The sequence below is a fragment of the Vespula vulgaris genome, chromosome 11 (genome assembly GCF_905475345.1).
Source record: "Vespula vulgaris chromosome 11, iyVesVulg1.1, whole genome shotgun sequence".
NCBI lineage: Eukaryota > Metazoa > Arthropoda > Insecta > Hymenoptera > Vespidae > Vespula > Vespula vulgaris.
Window position 1 is genome coordinate 3,153,619 of NC_066596.1, and position 22,015 is coordinate 3,175,633.

The following is a 22,015-nucleotide window of genomic DNA, read 5'->3' on the forward strand; positions in this document are numbered from 1 at the left end:
GTTTGTACTTTGTTACTTTCCAATTTATTTCTATAAAACGATATAACGATAGTATTTAATGCATATACAGTATAAGAATTAAATTACGATACGATGAAAATAAAGTCTTATTATAAATGATCTTATATGGTAAAAAAGTGAGAGAACATTTATCTCAGCTTTTTATATTTATTAACCTATTAAAAAAGGTGTGTTGATAAAAAGAAAGAAGTAGAAAATATTATAAAATATATACCGCTAAACAGTCTTCCACAATAGATTATTTCGATCTTATAATAAATCAGTGTTATCAATCTCTAGCAATAGCTCATTAACCTCTGCTCCCGTCGGCACTACAACGTCCATAGGAAACCAGGCTTATCTCTGTAATAACATAAAAAATTAAATTAGTATTATAGCAAATATTTATTATTTCTTAGTTAATTTTATGTTCTGATGTATATAAATTTACTTTTGCCACAGCCAACTGCACAGTTTAATTTTCCTGGATTTTCATAGCTGATGTTGTCTGTTCCACATACAGGATTATATTCTGGAGTAACCTGCATCAGAAAAAAATATATATATATTTCTTTATTATTATTATTATTATTATTATTATTATTATTATTATTATTATTATTATTATTATTATTATTATATCTGTTTTTTAATATAGAGGATCATTAACGATGTGTGTGTGTGTGTGTGTGTGTGTGTGTGTGTGTGTGTGTGTGTGTGTGTAGTGTGCGTGTAATTCATGTTAAGTAGGTGATGACGCACGTAAGTAAACATATATCTCCTTATTACTAATCACATATTCTAATACATTAGCAAAGATCAATAGTGATTAATCATGTTACGTAGCTCGGGATTTCCTTATATTTTCCTTTTTTACCTACACATATTAAATAAAAAACTACATATTAACACTGCACATTAACATTAAACAGAAAGTCTATTTGTTCATACATATATATATGTGTGTATTACACACCATACACACACACACACACAATGAGATCGATTTATAAAAAAACAAGTAAATAGATTAGATTATCTAAATTGAATTTATTTACCAAACATGAATTAATGCAATTTTCATAAGCTTCGGATCCTGGGGTGATAGATACAGGTGTCGCTCCCGTCGTTGTCATAGGATCTATCATGTTATTAATGACAGGACGTTGAGTCGACAAGGACGGTCTATCAACAGGACCATCGAAAACGAAACCATCTACTCGAGAAACATCATCGAGGTTCAAGTCATTCTGAAATAAAATGTATATAATAAAGGTAAAGAATAAATAATACGATGAAATACGTATACACATGCACACAACAAGTATGACTCTCAAGAGACTGTCGTCCTTTCGTTCGACCAATCAGATTGCTCGTTTTAAGTTTCATACATATATATACGGGAAAAGAAATATTCGTGTTCTCTGATTCGTCGAAATAATCGAAATACAAATATTATGTAGGTCAATATTTAAAATAAAACTTGTAAACTTACTTGAGGAAAGGCTATGGTGTTTGATAGTACTACGAATACAACTATAATAAAAAAAAAACAACAAAATTTTGTATTAATTTTTTATCTTATTAAATTTAAGATCAATAGAGAAAAAATGAATAAAAAATATCACATATTAATTCGTCGCACATATTGAAATTTTCTATATTTTATTATATATCTTAGTATAATATTATTATTGTTTAATTAACTCACTCAAAGTTGTAGAAATAATGACACGATACATCTTGTTATATCGAATATAATAAATTTACACGGAAATTTATTTATACGATAGAACGTTTCTCAAGTAAGATCGACGATCGACTGTTCGGAAATCGATTTGCAGTCTTCACTTTTATACTGATCTGACCGATACGACAAGTCGGAAATAATTACGTCTGTCCAAGAATATTCACTCACGAACACGCATTTTCATAAAGAAAAGTTGGATTTTCCCTCCTTCACGTATTTCGCGAGATGAATTTGTTTTTATGTGTCAATGCGTACAACAAAAACAACAATGTCGTGCGTATAACATTTCTTTTTTTTTTCTTTCTTAAATAAATTATATTATTCATTCTCTCCCACTCTTCCACGCGGAATTCGAGAATAGATTTTAAAATGAAAGGAAAGGATGGCCCACAGTTTTATAATTGACCTCGTGACTAAATTTATCATTTATCGAACTGATTTCTTCCTCGTTTAGTCAATAAACGATTTCAATCGCTATATAATGATTCAAAGAAATCGCATCATCCATACGAGATGAAGACAAGGTCAACCAGAAAATCAGGTTTAGTACTTGTAAAATAATAAAAATAAAAAAAGAAATGAATTAATTAAAAAAAAAGATTAATAAAAAGCGCTCGTCGTTATTTCTAATACGATATTCATTTCACGAATATCAGTCTTCATTAAGCGTAATGTCAACGAATTATATTAATTTTATTCATTGAAATTTTTTTTAAGTTTCTGTGAATATTTTATTCTCGCATATTAATCAGATAGATATTCCAGGTTTCTTCTAAGAAATTTGTTTAAATATATTATTCTCTAATCAAAAATTATTGATTAATAACCTCAAAAATCTTGATTGATATTTGTTTATGTATGTTTGTATATATGTATATATAATTTGAAATTAAATTAAAACAGTTTTTTTGTTATATAAAATTAAGTTTCATAATATATACTATGTATATAACTATATACTATATATATATACACGTACTTGTATATTGTCCGATTTAAATGAAATAATAATTAATTTTTTTATTACTGAACATTATATACCATTAATTTTACTATTGAAGAAATAATCTGGTATGAAAGTAATAAGAATAATATATAAAAAAACTTGTATATATTTAACATATATTTTAGTGACTATCTATATGTCATAATACTTTATATAATACATTTAAAAGCAATATAATACAAACAGCGAATATATTCTTGTAATATAATACAGTTGTGATATATATATATGTATATGTATAATTTGCGTATAATATATATACATACACACACATATATATATGGTACGTATGTATGTATGCGAGTTTGCATTTATGCTTTTTAAAGCAACAGAGTTGCAAATTCTATTTTTGATAACTAATTTTATATAAATATCTATTTCCTATTGGCATTCTGCTTACAATGTATCAAATCACAACTTATATAAACCTTTTATATATACAGCTTTTATAACATCATGTTTCAACAGTATGATCGCTTATATTTCTTGCTTCCAGAATTGAGGAAAAATTGTAATTCCAAAAAGGAAAGGAATTATAATCATTGTTATAAAGTATAATATATACAAGTGAACACAAAAATGCATTTCATATAAATATATGCATATATGTATATATCGTATTATTAAGTCATAGGGTGCCATTAAATAAAATAATTTCGTTTAAATAATCCTGAAAAATATTTCGATTAATATTTTATGTTTTTTTTAGATTTAGATTTTTGTCAGATGAACTACAAATCAAATTGAGTTTTACTTCGCACCCATAAAAGTCTTGATAATCTTATATAATTCAGTAGGATCGCCACATAGACATGACTTATTTTTTATAATACTTAAACTTGCACATTCTATTTTAGACAAGTGGCAATGTATAAGTCATGTACGTACGTTGATCGTACCTAAAAAGAGTGTGTTTTATACTAATTACACATGTAATAAATTCTAAATGTTTCAATATTGAGTAACAACAGGATATTCCTGGTATCATATATATTCTGGGCTCTGGCAGTTAGAGGAATGGTAGTTTTTTGAAATACAATTAACTATGTTTTGTAAAACACAAGTATCTATTGTATACAATTAATCAATTTTTCTATATATAATATCGAAAGAGAAAAATTATATATTAAAGGAAAAATATATATGCAAAATCCCAACATTAAAAGTTAGATTCAACATATATTAAATTTTTAATTGGATTAGAACAAAGTCTAAGTAATCTCATTCTTTTTTCTTTACTATTGTTTCGAGTTTCATTAAATTTCTTCACTTGGCATAGTACTTGATAGTTAATGGTTTAGTAACATTTAATTAATCTGATTCTTCTCAATATATTACATGAATTGACCAGTCTTTTGCTTCGCTAAATCTGTGGCCTTTTTAGCAGCATCTTTTACTTGTTCTGCTTTGTCTTTTAAAGAATGTTGCAAACCTTCTGCCAGAATTGATTTACTAGCTGATAAATCGTCGGGCTATAAATTGATATTAAAAATTAAAAAGTATGAAAATTTACGAATAGTGTTCTTATTTGATACGTTTACCTGACAACTGCTATGAGAAGTTGCCAATTGTGCTGTTTGAGGAAACATACGTCCAAGAACGTGATTGAAACCTAACGACATTTTAATATAGTTTTTTTTTAATCTATCTTGTCCAAATGCTTCAATTGCTTTACTAAATCCAAGTACACAACTCCATATCCATGCTGATCTGTGTACTGTAGTCCATGAAGGATTTTCATCGGAAACTCGGTAAACAACTTTCTCGATAACGCTCTAGGCAGCAATGTTAAGATCATGTTATATAATATTCGAAGAAGGACGAAGATTTATTTATAATATAGTGTATTGTATTTGCAATTATTACCATTGCTTTGTTATAGGTGAAATTTCTTGAATAAGTTGTCAATGTTCTTGCCTCGGGATCTAATATGCTTTCCTCTACAATTTTAACAGATTTTTTTTTAATTAACATTTCACCCCACTTTGGTACTCCATTTGTTTTTGTCAAGAGACGTTTAGAATAAAGTTTGCCATCCTTAACTTCTCTAGATATAGTATCTTCCGACAAGACATGCGAGCTATTAACATAAGAAAAAAATAACATTATCTGCAAAGCTCATACATAAGTAACTACATGTTCAAGCTAATTTATTGTTAATATCTGTAATACCTGTGAGGATTAGGATATTTCACCCAAAATCCTTGTACAACTTGTTTCCAATTAAAGTAAAAGGTTGTATTGTCTTCAAAATACTTAACCATTATAATGACAAATGTAACTAAACGAATTATACTATCAACAACTGTCTTGATGTTTTCTTGGAATATTTTATTAATAAATATTTGATGCTTTTTCAAGTTTTTATTAAATAACTGGATAGTTCTTTATTATCTGAAAAAAAAACGATATAATATAATGATATATATCTATTTAATATATATATTTAAATATACATACACACAAATATATATAACAATATATAAATAATTCAACCAAAGTATCGTAATATTTACAAAAAATATATATTCATATATTTATAAAAATGTTTATATTACAAATATCGTACACACGCCAATTTCATTATCGATATACTCACATGAGTATGATATCGATTTTATGAGATACATTACGAAAAAGTCTTTGAATAATATACATGATGTAAGTCACGTACGACGGTTCAATTTCTTCGTTGGCACTAACACGACAGAAAAAACCACACTAATGAAAAAATTCTGATAAAGCTTCACGAGTATTTCTTTATAAAAAATAGGATACGAATATCGATAAATGATAAAAAATTATAGTCGGATTGAAAATATTAGTTAAATACATTTTAAGTGTTTTTGTTGAACAACGTATTAATTCGATCAAAATTTATGCGTAGCAAAAAGAATTTAAATTGTAAAAAAATAATTAAAGAAAATTAAAAAAATTCTTTTCGTCATAAACATACGTATGTTTATGACGAAATGAATGTTGAATGTACACGTTGCAATTAACAATTGTTTAAAATGAAATAGAGAAAAAAAAACAATAGTTGACCTATATTTTAACTATATATTTGAATTGATAGTAAGATAATAAAAAAGGAGGTCAAATGACAAATCTAATAGAAGAATTATATAATCTTAACTCTATTTAATGTAGATATAATATTTGTATAATAAAATATATAAATATCGAATATAATAAAAGACAAAGGTTCATTATATATTATTGCTATGTTTTCCATATAGTTGCAGAAACGATATATGTATAAATAAATCGATTCGAAGCCATAAAGAACGAATGTTATTTTTTCAATGATCCACTAAAGTATTATAAGGATAATTAGATGAATAAAAAATTGTCGCTGAGAATGGCATGTGAGATATCGTGTTGCAAACTTACCGTAAAAGAAAATTCGTGATAAATTCGAAGGACTCGGGTAAATAGCCATAAAATGTTGTTTATTCCGTGATAAACATTTTCACGTCGCATGACTATACACAGTAGTGCATGGATTAACTAAACGGACAATATAGTGGGGGGAACGAGTAAAAGGGAAACATATCGAGTTCTCTTTCTTTCGTAAGAAAAGGAAGGTGAAAGAGACTCTGGCGCCATCTAGGCTTGCTAGAAATTTCTTTTCCTTTTTTTTCTGTCGTTAATTAATTTGAAAATTAATTAATGGGGATTATTAATATAAGTACAATACATTACGCGTAATATTAACGATGCAATTTTCTTTTTTTTTTACATCTTAATCTATACTTCGTAATTTTTCTTATATTTTATAAGCGTAATGTAGAATAGACTTTCGATGGTTCAGGTTCGCTAACATTTATAGTATCTTGTGATATTTGAAATGCAAATGTGAAAAAGAAATATATTTTATTTAACAATTACTGTTTGGATAATTTAGATAGTTTAATATAATACAAAAGTTTTACCGCCAGTGGGCATGCACGTAGCCAGGTTGGTGCGCCTACTGCAAACTGGAATTAAATTATTTTTTGTTTCAATGACATCTCTGCCATATCTGAATGTCTAACCTTCGGATGGAATTAATTACAATTGACAATCTGTTAAATGTGATAAATGAATGTTAAGACAAAGTGATTGTATTCATTTATGTAAATGTATATATAAAAAATATCATTTATTAAATAATATGATTCATCTGTAACATAAGGTAATATTAATTATTACCTATTGATAATTTACATTGTATCGTAAAACAAATGTATTTTTAATATCATTGTATATTATTATACTTGTTTTTTTGGTTCAGATGAAACGACATAAATATACTACAAGATATTAAAGTATTGATTAAGAATGGACATCATTCAGTCTTTATATTCCAATTTAATTGATGAAGATAAGGCTGATGTATTGAAAGAAGTTAGTAGGTTTTATTAAATATAATAAATATGGGTAAGAGAGATTTGTCATGTAAATATTTTGACTGCAGTTACTACACGCATGCGTAGATGAAATTTGTGGACATCCTGGACCATCTTATCATAAGTTTATGAATCGTATGAATTGGAGTAAAGAAGCATACGAAGATATTTATAAATTAATAATAATGCTTTTACGTAATCCAGCATGTTTATATTTGGTGGAAGAAAAGGTATAAAATTATTACTAGCAACTATTATACAACAAATCATAATTATACTTTAGTGACATTTGCTTTATGTTAAATAGTTTTTATTTGTCTTTTTTTATTAAAGTTTACTCAATTTCTAGATGCCTCCAGAGTATCATGATCTTCCCGAATCGATTCAAAAAGACATCTTGAATTGTCTAAAAGTTAGACAAGAACAACTAACACATGCCTTACTAATGGAACATTCAAAACAAAAATTACTAACTTTAGTTGACTTTGATTGGAGATTAAAAGTAATAGAATATTTAATTATATCTCGTATTTAATTATTTATTAAAACGATTGTATATTGAAACTGTATAACTTGCAGCTTGTCATGGGTACGAGTAAAATGGCATCGTTACGAGAACCTCTACTTCAATTAGATTTTATCGTTGAAGAAAAGGGAACACGATGTATCATTGACGTTGAAATGAATAAGGACGAATTAGATACGTTGATAACTACGATGGAAACAATAATACAATAATGTATTCTCTGGTGTTTTATACAATAAAATTATTACGTTTGAAAAAATATATATTCTAGAGAATTCTTTTGAAAATTTAAACGTCATTCACAAATGTAAGAAAAAAAATAACGAGAGCAAAAAAGAAAGAAAAAATCTTGAAATATTTATATAAAAAGAAAAAAAAAAAAAAATAAGAGAATGAAAGGATGTTCACAGGGTTTATGATTAAATATACATAATCGTACACTTGTTTCACAGTTTATTAGATTATAGATAAATGTAGAATAGTTTAGTTACTATCATAACTGTTGATCGAAGATACTGAAGACTGTAGGTTTTGTGGTTTTTGAAGCGCCTCCGGTGTAAAAAGTGTTATATTAATATAATTTTATTTTAATAGTATTCAAAAACGCAAAGATCTCTCCTCTCTTACATTAACGAGTCGACTCGATGTGCCGGAAGACGCCTCAAATCTATTTTAACAATCCATTTTGTTGTTACGCTGAGACACAGATTATTAGTCACGTTTAAAGAATTTCAAATGAAAATGCTCTAATACTCTCTCTCGTTGCCGAAATTTGTTCCGTTGAGAAAACCGGCGCAATTTCGTTGTAAATATCATTATGGACAATACTATTTTGATGAAATTCCATACGAATAAGGTTTACTATACAACTTTTAATTTTAACTTCTTGCCACCTCCTCCTCCTCCTCCTCCTCATCCTTCTCCTTCTACTCTTCTCTTCCTCTTCCTCTTCAATCTCATATTATTCTTACTTCTTCCATCTATTACTCCTCGTCTTTCTCCTCCTACAACCCCCCTCCCCCCTCCCCCTTAAACTTCTCTCGTTCTTTATATCTTATTCATTAATTATACTGTTCAAAAATCAATACCAACTTCTCTAACACTTGGAAATATTCTGATCGAGAGCATAATATACATGTTATATGCACTTTTTCTTTTTTTTTGTTCGATTAGCTTTAAATGGTCTACACGCTACTGTCTTAATAAAAAAAGCTTTCGCATGTAAATTACTCTTTTTTTTTTTTTCTTTCTTTTACTTCTGGGAGATCCGTATAAACGTAGAAATATTGTATGAAAAACTTGAAAAAGGTACCGTTCCTTCTTATTATTTTCTTTTCTTTTCTTTTCTTTTTTTTTTGTCCTTTTCACATTTTTTTTTCTTCTTTTTTTCTTTCCTATTATATCTCGGGGCGGTAAAATTGTGCACGCTTGTTTTGTTTATTGTAATTAGGCGATGATGATACTTTTAATGATTATCATAAAAATTACGAGAGATAGGCTTCGTGTCGTAAATTCTTTTTCTCATTTAAAAGAGAAATATCATTTATCGAACAAACACCGAATTTTTTTTTCCCTTCTTCCATTTTCTTTTTTTTTTTTCGTTTTTTTTTGTATTTATTACACGAACGTATTTTTTCCTATACGTCTAGATTAAATATCACTTACACTGTGTTTCGACTTTATTGTATAACGTTTCTTGTTTTTTACTTAAAAGTTTGTGTATTCGTAGTGGTAGTGGTGGTGATGGTGGTAATGGTAGTGGTAGTGGTAGTGGTGGTGGTGGTGGCGGTGGTGGTGGCGGCGGTGATAGTGAATGGTTGTGGGGTGATGGATGGTAAAGTACGAAAGTATCGTACCCATGTGCGTGTAAAAATGTTCTCTTGGTAAATGTGTTTAGTTTTGTATATTTCTTTGTTTTTTTCTTTCTTTTATATATGTGTAAAATACAAGAGTAGTCGTGTGTTTTTCATCCTGCGCTTATCCAAACATCATAAAAATGTATATAATAGAAGTGTATAGTTCCTCGTTATATAACATAAAAAAGAAGAAAAAACAAAAAAAAAAAAACAATTCTTGATCGTACAAATATATTTAAAGGAAAAACCAAAGACCGAAATTTAAAAAGAAAAGAAAAGAAAAGAAAAGAAAAATCAAGAGGTCCGCGAAAGGAAACACGAGCAAAATAAAATAAAATAATAATAAAATAAAAAAAGATCTTTTTATATATGTATATTATCGACTGTCTTCCCTCTTAAGAGAAATTTCTTCTCTCGCGATACGAGCTTTTTTCTTTTTTTTCTTCCTTTTTTTTCTTTTTTTTTTCTTTTCATATATTTTTATTTTCATTTAAATCACTCGTGCGGTTCGTTTTTTCGTATTTGCGCTTTGACAACTTTTGGCTCATCCAAACCATTTCTCCTTTCTTTCTGTCTCATTGTTATCCTTTCTCTTCTTAGTTATTATTATTATTATTATTATTATAATTATTATTATTATTATTGTTATTATTATTATTATTATTATTATTAATTCATTTCTCTTACCAAGTGTTTTATTAGAGCCTGTAGCGGTCTTTTTGTTTTCCTTCGTCGTCGTATAATTAATAATGAAAGTAAAATCGTACACCATTATTATTATTATTATTATTATTATTTTTATTTTTATTTTTTTCCACGTTCTTTCCTTGTATATTTGTATTTCTTTCTTTCTTTCTTTCTTTCCTTCTTTCTTTTTTTATTTTTTTTTATTTTTTATTTTTTTTAATTATTAGAGCATCGATCTCTTTCGCGCACTCTTTCGTTCCGCGACACACGCACACTACTAAACAATTCTTACTTTCGATCCTTTTTTTCTAATCTTACACGCACACCCCCCTCTCGTGCCTCTCTCCTCCTCCTCTTTCTCTCTTTCAATCAGTCTCCTTACTTTTTCATCGTCTATTCACCCTTCCATTCGCGATCTCATACTCGTTTTCTCTCATAGAAATATAATAATGTTAATGTTAATGTTTACACGGGAGGGCACCAGCCATTTTTGAGTATTACCAACCGGATACTAATACGCTAAACGATAAAGATATTCGTCTATCGATAACGACGATAATGACGATAATGGTAAATGATAATGAAAATGATTATGATAATAATGACAACGACGACGACGACGACGACGATGATGAAGATGATGATGATGATGACGATGATGATGATTACGATAATGAAGACGATGAAGATGACGATGATCTTTGAAAGATTGATTTTCGTTCACTCGCAATGCGCATTGTTCTTCTTTCATTTTTTTGTTATTTCTCGATAACCCTTTAATGATAATAACCTTTTCTTTTGTTGTAGTTGTTGATGCTATTCTTGTTTAAATTCCTACACAGGAAGGCTAATCTGCGTTAACCACCTGCGGCTGGGCTCGGCCCGTGGTAAAAATGAATTCAATGATCCTTCGGTTACGAGCGACCATACGCGCTGAACGAGATAGATGCGATTTTTAATTTTAATTATTAATATTTTCCTTGTTGTTGTTGCTACTGTTGCGTCTTCTTTTTATTCTGAATCTCTTATTTTTAAAAAGAGTCTCACAATCTGCGCACAAACGCGTATACATGGGTTTTTGGGGTGGTGGGTGGTGGGTAGTGGTGGTTGTGGTGGTAGTGGTGGTGGTGGTGGTGGTAGTTGTGTTCTTTTTTGTTTTGTTTAGTTTATTTTAGTTTAGTATTCAAAATCATCGGTTTCGTTCACTTACTCTTTCCTTTATTATATACCCTTTTTAGCGACCCTCGCTTTCTTCCTTTAAATAATGCAATCGTGTTTAGTCCCTTCTTTCGTGATGAATTCTTCCTTTTCTTTTTTTTCTCACCCTGCCGGCTTTTGTTTTCATCATAATAATTAATAGGCCTACTATTTAAAGTCTATAATGCTCATCTCTCTTCTTCTTCTTCTTTTTCTTCTTTTCGCGATGTCGCGGTAACATCGTCATTCCTTTTCTTTCTTTCTTTCTTTCTTTCTTTCTTTCTTACTTTCTTTCTTTCCGTCTGTCTTTCTTTCTTTTTTTCTTTCTTTCTTTCTTCCATCTTTCCCATTTTTTTATTTTCTTTATCTTGTTCATTTATTTATTTATTTCTTGCTTTACTTTTTTTTGTGTTGTTGCTCGTAACGAAAGAACGTTCTTTTCTGGTTTAGTTTGCAGGAATGGTCCAAATATACATATCTATATAATATACTTTTTTGGTTTTAACGAGAGAAAAGAATTTTCTTCTTCCCAAGATAGAATTCGGTTAATGGCGTTTATTCGTTCATGTTGTTTTGGTGATGCGCGTCGGCAATTATTTCCTGAAATGAAAGAAAAAAGAAAGAAATTCGATTAGAATTCGTTCGATTATTACTATATTACATATTCATGTTGATAAAGCTTACGTTCGTGTTGCATTCAATGGCCTCGTTAACCGCTGCTGCAACCGCTTTGTCACTAATGTCGATTTCCTCGATGGCCTGCAACGTGTAATAAAAATAAAAACTTTGTATATAATAATAATAATAATAATAAATATAACATAATATAAAAGAAACAAAAAAATAACAGAAAGATAACTACACATTAAGATTAATATTAATCAGATGGCCCCTCGCTCATTAATCGTCATAAGATTTTTAAGATGCAAGTATTCGGAATTATTAGGCGATCATCATTTTTAATTATGATTACGATATCACAAAGAAGAGTCAAGTATCGTATTTATTCAACAGGACAAGGGAATCAAACAGGTTTTGAAGAGAAACATCCAGAAGAATAGAAATTTTCTTCTTTAGAGTCAGTAGACAGTAGAGTCTATCTATATCTATGGCGACACCCACTTAAGCAATGAGTCATCCTATTCCATAATCATATTCTCTTATCATGATTATCATCGATGTAGACAGCAACTAGACTCTCTCTCTTTCTCTCTACCTTTTTGTTGAAGTAGGACGACACAAGAGAACATATGTTCCCCCTAAATCATTGTTACCTTAGTGACCGAAGCAACATCTTCGGTAATGGCCGGTGCAGATGGCGGCGAAGCTGGAACTTCGATCGGGATGGCTGGTGGTGCCACCTTAGGAGCTTCCTCAACGTTACTTTCTGTCGTACCAACTTCATTAGTCACGGTGGTCTTTTCCACTACTGGGTTCTCGACTTCCGGAGTGCTCTGTAAAACATTATGCCCGACAGACACAATTAAAATATTCTTCTCCTGATTTGAAAGGCGCGTTTCCTGCCTATGACCCAAAAAACCAAACATGCTTTTCTTTTTTTTTTTTTTTATTTATTTATTTTAATATGATCAACGTAAGAACGTGAATCGATTCTGTCGAACCATTTCGAATCAATGAATTCAAAGAAGGAAAAGAAAAGAGAAATAAGAAAGAATAAACATAAAATTAACAATAACTATCCTATAATTTTGACTAGATATTTTTTCGTTTCTGAAGAAATTGATAAAACAGACATAAATGACAGGACAGAATCGTTCACCATGCTTCGAGCAGCTCAAAGAACATGTGTGAACCTCGTTTGAGAAATTCCGAGAATAATAATAAGAAAAAAGAAAAAAAATAAACTCTGCATGCGGCATATACAAGATGCTTCTAATGAAACGCAATGGATGCAATTACGCGAAAAGAATAATATAACTCGATGATGTACGATCGTATCTACCGAATAGACATAATGAATGGAAAAAAAAAGAAAAAGAAATAAACGAAAAAGGAAACAAAGAACAGACATAATAAAAAAGGAATAAAAAAAAAAAAAATAAAAAAAAATACATTTCATCATTAACGAAGGCTGCTCCTTCAAAGCGCCAGTTTTCTACTAATCTAAATGATTTAATGATAAAAAAAGATCACGTCTATCAATGAGTATCGCTCTATTATAAGAAATTGATCTAATATCCGAGCGAACTATATTTCATAACATATTAGTGATAATAGCAAATTTAGCTATAACGATGACGTTTCTGATAAGAAACTGATTTGCTGTTATGCTCGCTTAAGATCTATATATATATATCTATCTATAGATCTATATATATATATATATATATATTTGCATACACATAATAATAATACCGAGCTCTACGATATTGGCTCTACTCTTTTCAGCGTATTTCGAATTTTAAATGTAAAGCCAGGTTAATAATAATATACCGTGTCAAGAAAACCAAGAGGCAAACAATGCAAGGTTTCTTTTTAGGTAATAATTTGGTGATATGGTGGTGTTGGAGGTATTTTTGAAGATGTGACTATATAAAACAGGGTGGATGATCAGGGATTATCAAAGGGAATGAAAGAAGTGATTTTTCATTTTGTTGTTTGTATGTTTGGAAGGATGAAGGATAAACGTTTGACGAGACCCTCAACATAGACACTTAAGGATAAGAGGGTTGACTTTCGGGATATGATCGATCCATCGCAAGAAGGAAGGATTTATGGCCAAAGCAACATGGATAAACCTTTTTGATTAGAAACAAAAGAGCACCAGAGTAAGTAAGTGAATGAATGAGTGAGTGAGTGAGTGAGTGAGTAAGTATGAAGAAAGTAAGAATTTTCTGGAAATAGATGACGAAATACGTAAACGTGCAAAGAAAACCCCTTTTTTGGAGATGCAGTCGTCAGGTTTTATGACTTTGTCCCCTTCGTCTAGAGGGAACGTCGAGAAAATGTGATTGAGATATTGGATATGAGAGATTTATCGTCAAGGAAGATTTTATGACACAGCGGGATATATCAATTTCGACCACAAGAGAGAAAGAGATAAAGAGGGGGAGACAGACAGAGACATATATAGAAAAAGATTTTTGGATATAACTGTTATACTTATTAAGATAAGGGGAAATTTGAAGGAAGAACTGTAATGGTGGTCATCGATATATATGTATACATACATACATATATATATATAATATTTATATATATATATTTATATACATATTTATCGAATATTTATACGACAAGAGACAAGAAGATTGTGGTGGTGCGGACCGTACGACGAGAGATATACTTGGTAACGAGCGAGCACTGCCAAAATGTAATTTGGCTGGCCCGAATTCATGCCAGGAGGTTGTGTCGCATGTTAGTCACCTGGTGGTTCTCCTGGAAGGCAGTTGAGACATCATCGTTCAACGATCGACACGATAAGGTTTCCTTCTGGTTTTCCGTCTCCGCCAGGGATTGGGCTAACCTCTCCTTCAACTCAACTTCTGAATCATTGTACGAATTGAGGCTCTGAGACACCGACTCCGTCTTCAAATCTCGATCGGTCTGGTCGTCGTGCAACAATGTTTGCGAGCAATCGTTTGTGGCTGTTGTAGTGCTAGACACGATACTTGTACTGGATCGGTTACTTGGATTTGGACTTGCGATTGACGTTTGATCAATTTCTGTTAGGTTACTGGACGTTTGACTAACATTACATCGAGGTGAGGAAGGAGGAGATTTTGTTGTAATTTCATTTGGTGGCGGCAATGGGAACTCAGAAGATTCACTTTGAAGTCGACAAGAAGTGTCTTCCTCTTTGATAGAAGAGGGAGGAAGAGGAGGAGGAGGTGAGGAAGATGGTGGTGGTGTTGTGATTCTCGTAACAGTAGTATGGGACGGACTCTGTCTTTCCGTGGGAACGTTTGTCGTTACTATTGTGTCTTTTTGTGAACTGGAGGATAGTTCATTGGCATTTGTTAGGTCTTCTAAAGATTCGTTTGCTTGTACTTTACTTAATTGCTCGTTGGAAGCGACTTCGGTAATGGTAGTCGATGTTAACGATGATGGCGGTGGCGGTGGCGGTGGTAGTAGATGTGCTTGTTCAGGTATAAGTTCGTCTAAGGATTCTTTTGTTTCTGATATCGGCAAAGAGACTGAACTCTCGACTTCGGCGATCTCGATTATATCTTTTCCTCCACCCGCAAGTTTTTCGACTACAGTTATCGTATCCGTTATAAAATGATCAATGAGTTCTATACTAACATCGATGGAAGACGAGACATCTAATTCGTTCATTTCTTCTACAAGAACATCTTTGACCGGCAAGCTTGTATCAGATAATATCGGTTCTGCTTCGATTTTCTCTTCTTTTGGAATTACTTCAACGGAGTCTGTAGTTTTTACCTCGGCTACCTCCTCGATTATATCGACTTCTTCTTCTTCTTCTTCTACTTCTTCGCAAGGTATGACTACTGCTGGTTTGGCTTCGACAATGATATGCTCGTTACATGCTCCTTCAGGATTTGAAACCACACTGGACGGATCTGGATCCTCGACATCTTCCAAAATGATTATCTCGTGGTCCTCCTTGATGACATCCTCGCACGATGGTGTCTCGATAATAACCTCCTTGACAACTTCGATGAATTTATCAGCTTGTTCGTCCGGCACTTTTTCAGCTCTGCTAACAATTTCAACATTTTCCTGTGTCTCTTCTACCTTAGTTACGTCAGTCTCTAATTCCTCAGTCGTTTCGATATCCTCAATAATGTTATCGGAAATGCTTTTAGAACTTTTAGGAATATCTTCGACATTAGTCGCTTCATTCCCCAACATTTTTGAATCAGTCTTAACAGTTTCGAGTTTGGAACGAAAGTTAGTCTTATCGGGTTCCGTCAGTACAGGAACAGTCTCATCAGTCTTGTTAACGATACCTACAGGTTCGTCTTTTGTAAGCAACAGAGCGGAATCTACGTCGACAGGAATTATTATATTTTCAATGGTTGTTGATTCAAGGTTCGAGAGAATTGGAGATGATCGTTCGAGTGGATCATTGTTAGAAACGCGGGTGGACAATGACGATTCAGGAGCGTCTTCTAGAGGGTCTTGGTGTAAAATTGTTGGTAACGTGGAATTAACTTCAGTCGTAACGTCCTTATCTACAACAGGCTCAACAGGCAATTCTAAAGCTTTGGCTAGAGCTGTAACAGTGACAGCTGTTGCCGCTGCCTGCTGAGCTTGTTGTAAGGGCGACGGTTCGATCGGAGTTGGTGGAGGACTCGATGGGAGTTGGGACGGGAGATCCTCACTGGTTTTCCTCTCAATGATAGACGGCGTATCGACTGGCTGGACTCGGAAGACGGAGACTTTTATCGAGTCCGCTAAGGACCGACCACCGTCTGGACTGACCTCGACTACTTTTTTCTCTGCCTCGACTTTTTCGACCTCCTCTTTCTTATCCTCTAGAGGGACGGGAGTAGGGGCAGAGGGAGTAGGTTCCTCTTTCTTTTCCTCGGCTACCGGGCTAGTTGCTGGTGGTGTCGTCGTTGCTGTTGGTGCTGCTGTTTCTGGTGTCGTCGCCACCGCCGCCGCCGGCACCGTTGTCGTCGTCGTCGTCGTCGTCGTCGTTGCTGATGCTGCTCCTGATTCTTCTTTAGCCTCTACTGCGGATGACAATGGCGTACTGCTGGTTTCGTTCTCCGAAGGACTGCTTACGGCAGATTTGTCTTCCGCTGAACTGTTAGCTGCGTGATCTCCATCTTCACCCCCCTAAACACAGTTCGATTATTCTATGTTAGACATATTCGTGTTAGAGAAATATTTTCAAGTTGTAATTATTGATATTGACGATTAAACATTTTTAATCGAAAAGTGTTTATCTGTTATTCCGAGATTTCATTATTCCTCGTCGTGATAATCCTATGAAGATAGAGAGTACAAATTTCAATAAAATAATTCCTGTCTCTTCGCGTCTGAACGTTACCAATGATAAACCGATAGAAACTGCATTAGCTTCCAAGGGAATAGAAAATCGATTGCAAGCAGATCAATGCCCAAGGCGATTCGGGATATATCTTTTCTAACACGCTTGTTCGCCGGTGAAGACTTTGGCTCGTCACCAAAAGGAAAAAGGAACTCTATTGAAAGTTGGAATGTGGCCAGGGAATCATTCGTGTGTGCTAAAAAAAGACAGACAGACAGAGAGAGAGAGAGAGAGACCATTGTCCGTAACAAGTAGAAAAATAAACTTCCGGTTAACCTACCACCTTCTTGCTATGAAGTTCAGCTAAAAGGTGTATTGTTTTGTAACTTAGGCGTTTTCACAATTGATTGAAACTTTTCGAATCTCAGAAAATTTAGGAATGAATTGTAAATGTTAGAAAGTGATTTGACAATCTCATAGTATTTCTAACTTTCTTTATGTTATTTTTCATGCATTCACGCATACCTATTTTCAACTGTCGAAAATAGTCGACAATTTTTATCAACGTCTATTTTTTTCTTTTTTTGTCACTTCGATGTTTTACAGATCGAAATTGCGAAAGGACATTTATTCGGTTCGTCGGAGCGTGTCCGACGATAATATTGCAACGCGTAAACGAAGAGAACGGTAGAAATGCCACGTGCTTTTCTTTTTTTTTCTTTTTTGTTTGTAAATACATATGATACATAGAATTCGTGTTTATCATCGATTTGATACATAGATGCGTATATGACTGTAATGGTGATTACGTTAAATGCTCTAAAAAAGAGATATAGTTGTAAAAAAACAAAATATGTGGAGTGAAAACGTCGAGTTTTTAGAAAGTTTGTCAAATTTCATGCCACTTCGTCTATACAGTTAAATAATCACATTCGATTCATTAGATTTTTTGTTTCTTAGCAGGAAGACGCGATAATTTCATTTTCAATCGATTATTTTCAATCCTTATTTTCAACTCGTTAAAATAATTTTATTACCTCGGCTGCAGCTATACTCATTAAATAACCGCATCATATATTATTCGATCAGAAAAGCGGTCATGGTCGTCATAAAATTTCGCTGGGACTTTTAGCGAGCAAATTTAATTGCATGGTGGCAAACAAATTTATTTCTTTGATCGAACGAAACAAGGAAAGAGCATTGATGAAAAATATAACAAAATTGAATTGATAAAGACATAAACGATATTAATCGATACAATCGATCTCTCATTGCTTCGAGTATTTACTTCAAAAGAAAAGGAAAGGAGGAAGAACAAAAAAAGAAAAGAAAATAGAAAGAAAAGAAAAGAAAAACAAGAGAAAGAGAAAAAGAGAGAAGAACGAAATGTGAACTTTCGAGTCCGACGTCTTTCCCGTTCTATTTTTGGGACGTTCAACGCATACTCTTTACCACTACCACTATATTACAACCGGCAGCTTTTGCGTTGAGCTTTGCCTCGCCTCGAGCTTTTATGCTTTCACCACACACAGCTTGTAGCTTACTCGTTCTAAGTTACACTCGGTATTGTTCTTCTTACTATTTCTGTACTCGAAGAATGCATATGTATGTTTCGCCATTGTTATTTTATATCAATAATAAGGTCGAAACATAATAATAAGCTTTTTTCCTTTTATCATAATCTCAACAAGTACGAATAAAATTGTATTGTGACAATATCTAAACACAAGTCAAATAAATATAAAAATAAAAATCTAATTAATTTTAACGATCGATGAATTAAGCTTCTAAACGATGAATAATAGATTCACGTTCTAAATTTAATTTCATGTTGACAATGATTCCTCGAGGATTTTCTTGGCGTGTGCCAACATTTTTGAGACTATTAATTGTACGAGTTACGAACGTGGCGCCTGTGAATACGATCGATGAAACAGGGTCGTTCCCTTTCTTCGATGAATCATAATAATCTTAACTGTTGAATTTTCGATCCTAAATTAAATCGATTCTCTCTGAACTATTATACGAGAGTCCCTTGTATACGATAAATCACTATTTTCCGAGAAATCTAATTAAGTATATGATGAACGATACGAATGTCGCATCGAATTGCGTCTATTGCGTTTTGCTGCGTAATATTGAATCATGTTACGATGAGGTAACAATATTTTTTTCATATCTCTTTCTCTCTCTCTCTCTCCCTATTTCTCTCGTTTTATAATATAGTTTTCGCACTAAATATTTCTTATTACATTTCATCAGTTATACATATTTTTGTATTAGATATTTAATAAAGACAAAAATGTTAAATTAATGAAAGTATATTTATATATATCGTGTATATAATTCGCTTATCATACCGGATTGCTTATTCCCAAAAATGGGACTGCAGCCAGAAAGAATCGAGCTCCACGGGACAGGGCCCCAGCAGCTCTATATACGCCACTGCTCACGCTTCGTCCTAATTTAAGGACTGAATCCATCGTTGAAATGCACAAGCTTTTCTTTTCCTTTCCCTTCTCGCCTTTCGTACACTCGTCGTTGCTTTTCTATCGCGTGTTTTAAAATTCGATAAGAGATCGCGAAACGTTTCTAACAAACGATCGAGATATGTAGATTACACGAAGGTCGTCCAAATTTTGATAGGAATTCGAGAATTCGACTCGAGATATCTCTATAAGGAATTATAGAAAGAAATAGAAAGAAATAGAGAGAGAAAGAGAGAGAGAGAGAGAGAGGGAGAGAGATTATTATGTTTACATTAGTTTGGTATTATTCTAAGTCGAAGGAGATCGTCCTTGAAAGAAAAAAAAAGAAAGAAAAAAAAAGAAAAGAAAATAAAGAAATAAATAAGGAAACGAATTTCATATAATAATTATGAAAATATTATTGTTGTTATGTATATTATTATTGTTAACAAAAAAGAAGAAAAATGAAAAGAATCTAAAAAAAGAAAGTCTCTACATCGTATTGGAAACATTATTTATTATCGTCCTATTAATAGAAACACGAATAGTGTCTCATGGCCGAGTAAAAAATAGCATTGAAAAATGCGAATATGACTATCGTATACTGCACTCGTTACTTATATAATAAAATCATCGAAAATTAAAAATAGAAATACGAAAATTTGATCCGAGTTGTTTCTTTTCTTCTTCTTCTTCTTCTCTTTTTTTAATATGATTATTTTTATCTAAAAAAATTCGGTACAAAAAAGAAAAAATTCTAAACGTTTCGCATATAGATCCATTCGTTTTTGATATAATTATTTTTTATGTTTTAAATTAGCTATAAAAAAATAAATCCCTGAGCAATCGATCCATTTCTTTACTATTATTTTTTAAATACATATCTCGATCGTTTGTTTTCGTTGTTTCACAAAACAAAGTTAAAGAGTGGCACAATTTTTTGTTTATTGTTACTTCTTCAGTTTTTTATTTTTTTATTATTATTTTTTTTTTTTTTAATGAATGTATACCTCCGTATATCTTTGTGATATACACACAACGATGAGAACACACAGTATAACCGCAAAACTAGTATATAATATCACTCATGTACCCGGAGAATGATCCGTACGAACTGTTTGCCGATGGCGTACTACTCGGAGAACCCAGTGAGTTCACGAGGATTTATATAGAAACTCACGACGACGAGAAGACGACGAAGACGACGACGACGAAGAGGATCGTCCCACGTCTTGTTAGTGTGCGAGAGAAATAGAAAGATAGAAAGAGAGTGATGTAGAATCTCGGAGAAAGAGAAAGATAGAAAGTGAGATTTAAATTACGATTTCTTTCTATCTTTTTCTAAAAATTGAAATCATTTTTTCAACAAAATTAGTTTCAATTTAAGATTTTTCAAAAGTTTCCATCGTAATTAATAAATCAGATTTTTTTTCTTTTCCAAAGATCCACAAATCAAATGATATAAGCATAAATGTAAATCTAAAAAATATATATATATATATGAAGAGAGAGAGATCGATTTAAATCACAGATCATTAGATTCAGTGGAATGAAATCAATTTGTTAGTAAAATCTATTAAAAAAAGAAGTTTTAATTAATAGATCAATTACATTTTTCGAGTAGATCAAATAACAATTTGTAAATGCTATGAGGTAAAAAAGAAAAAAAGTAAAAAGCGAGAGAAAAGAGAGGAATTAGTGATTTAAATGAAGTTTTAATTGTTATTACTCAATTATTCATATACTAGATTATTAATAAATTCATTATGTGTTTTAATATATCAGTTAGGAAATAAATGAAAAAAAAAGATCTACGTCGTAGAAACTTTACACGAGATCAAGTAAGATCACTCGCGTTGAACTACACTGCACGTGAACGAGTACTGTTGTTTATCGACTTTAAACGAACTTTGCGAGGAGTTAAAGAGATAAAAATTTATCTGTTTGATTAAAAGTAAAAAGAGAGAAAGGGAGAGAAAGAGAGAGAGAGAGAGAGAGAGAGAGAAAACAAGAAAGCAAAAAGATGCGATTATAAGAGATGTGCGTGTGTGTATGTGTACGTATATTTTCCTATCTTTTGTTTTCTATTGATCTGCTCGAAGAAATAGTATAATAATAGTTAATCATTTGAATTACATACATACATTCGAGAATTATCGAAAGGAAGTAACTCTCATTGATTATCTTTTATAAAAAAGTTAATTTTTT

The 22,015-nt window shown here is 31.7% G+C and overlaps 4 protein-coding genes across 10 annotated transcripts in view; 1 reads left to right on the top strand and 3 right to left on the bottom strand.

Moving 5' to 3' along the window:
* Nucleotide 1: 1 nt before the first annotated feature.
* On the bottom strand, nt 2-2,222 carry LOC127067594 (uncharacterized). Its single transcript, XM_051002697.1, has 5 exons — nt 1,712-2,222; nt 1,496-1,536; nt 1,059-1,250; nt 452-542; nt 2-363 (listed from the first exon to the last, which is right to left on the bottom strand). The coding sequence occupies exons 1-5, from the start codon at nt 1,740-1,742 to the stop codon at nt 311-313; spliced, it is 408 nt and encodes a 135-aa protein (XP_050858654.1). The 5' UTR covers nt 1,743-2,222; the 3' UTR covers nt 2-310.
* A 622-nt stretch (nt 2,223-2,844) lies between these two features.
* On the bottom strand, nt 2,845-6,306 carry LOC127067592 (PRELI domain-containing protein 1, mitochondrial). 2 transcript variants are annotated; one of them, XM_051002693.1, is made up of 5 exons: nt 6,150-6,306; nt 4,929-5,150; nt 4,623-4,836; nt 4,298-4,531; nt 2,845-4,228 (listed from the first exon to the last, which is right to left on the bottom strand). In XM_051002693.1, exons 2-5 carry the CDS (start codon nt 5,018-5,020, stop codon nt 4,091-4,093), a joined length of 678 nt encoding a protein of 225 aa, XP_050858650.1. In that variant the 5' UTR covers nt 5,021-5,150; nt 6,150-6,306; the 3' UTR covers nt 2,845-4,090. The 2 variants fall into 2 exon arrangements, with proteins under 2 accessions (XP_050858650.1, XP_050858651.1); XM_051002694.1 differs by lacking the exon at nt 6,150-6,306 and adding an exon at nt 5,356-5,469.
* A 146-nt stretch (nt 6,307-6,452) lies between these two features.
* On the top strand, nt 6,453-7,934 carry LOC127067593 (COMM domain-containing protein 8-like). The gene is made up of 5 exons (XM_051002695.1): nt 6,453-6,933; nt 7,033-7,145; nt 7,216-7,377; nt 7,497-7,649; nt 7,727-7,934. The coding sequence occupies exons 2-5, from the start codon at nt 7,080-7,082 to the stop codon at nt 7,883-7,885; spliced, it is 540 nt and encodes a 179-aa protein (XP_050858652.1). The 5' UTR covers nt 6,453-6,933; nt 7,033-7,079; the 3' UTR covers nt 7,886-7,934.
* A 175-nt stretch (nt 7,935-8,109) lies between these two features.
* The window catches only part of LOC127067583 (A-kinase anchor protein 200-like), a 44,739-nt gene continuing 30,833 nt past the window's right edge, over nt 8,110-22,015 (bottom strand). For 3 of the 6 annotated variants that reach the window (XM_051002668.1, XM_051002669.1, XM_051002667.1), the window contains 4 exons: nt 14,801-17,185; nt 12,688-12,867; nt 12,098-12,172; nt 8,110-12,013 (listed from right to left, as the gene is read on the bottom strand). In XM_051002668.1, the coding sequence (XP_050858625.1) occupies nt 11,969-12,013; nt 12,098-12,172; nt 12,688-12,867; nt 14,801-17,185 (2,685 nt within the window). In that variant the 3' untranslated portion in view covers nt 8,110-11,968. Of the gene's footprint in view, nt 12,014-12,097; nt 12,173-12,687; nt 12,868-14,800; nt 17,186-19,699; nt 20,014-20,817; nt 21,099-22,015 lie in introns of those variants that run through there. The other 3 variants (XM_051002672.1, XM_051002671.1, XM_051002670.1) reach the window with 3 other exon arrangements.

Bases quoted from the DNA above. Each gene is read 5' to 3' on its own strand.
- LOC127067594 (XM_051002697.1), bottom strand. From the start codon at position 1,742: ATGTATCGTGTCATTATTTCTACAACTTTGA. The intron at 1,251-1,495 runs GTAAGTTTACAA...ATTTTATTTCAG, and splicing joins ACACCATAGCCTTTCCTCAA to AATGACTTGAACCTCGATGA. The intron at 364-451 runs GTAAATTTATAT...ATGTTATTACAG, and splicing joins TGCAGTTGGCTGTGGCAAAA to AGATAAGCCTGGTTTCCTAT.
- LOC127067592 (XM_051002693.1), bottom strand. From the start codon at position 5,020: ATGGTTAAGTATTTTGAAGACAATACAACCTTTTACTTTAATTGGAAA. The intron at 4,532-4,622 runs GTAATAATTGCA...ATTGCTGCCTAG, and splicing joins TCACCTATAACAAAGCAATG to AGCGTTATCGAGAAAGTTGT. The intron at 4,229-4,297 runs GTAAACGTATCA...ATCAATTTATAG, and splicing joins CTTCTCATAGCAGTTGTCAG to CCCGACGATTTATCAGCTAG.
- LOC127067593 (XM_051002695.1), top strand. From the start codon at position 7,080: ATGGACATCATTCAGTCTTTATATTCCAATTTAATTGATGAAGATAAG. The intron at 7,146-7,215 runs GTTAGTAGGTTT...TTTTGACTGCAG, and splicing joins AGGCTGATGTATTGAAAGAA to TTACTACACGCATGCGTAGA. The intron at 7,650-7,726 runs GTAATAGAATAT...TATAACTTGCAG, and splicing joins ACTTTGATTGGAGATTAAAA to CTTGTCATGGGTACGAGTAA.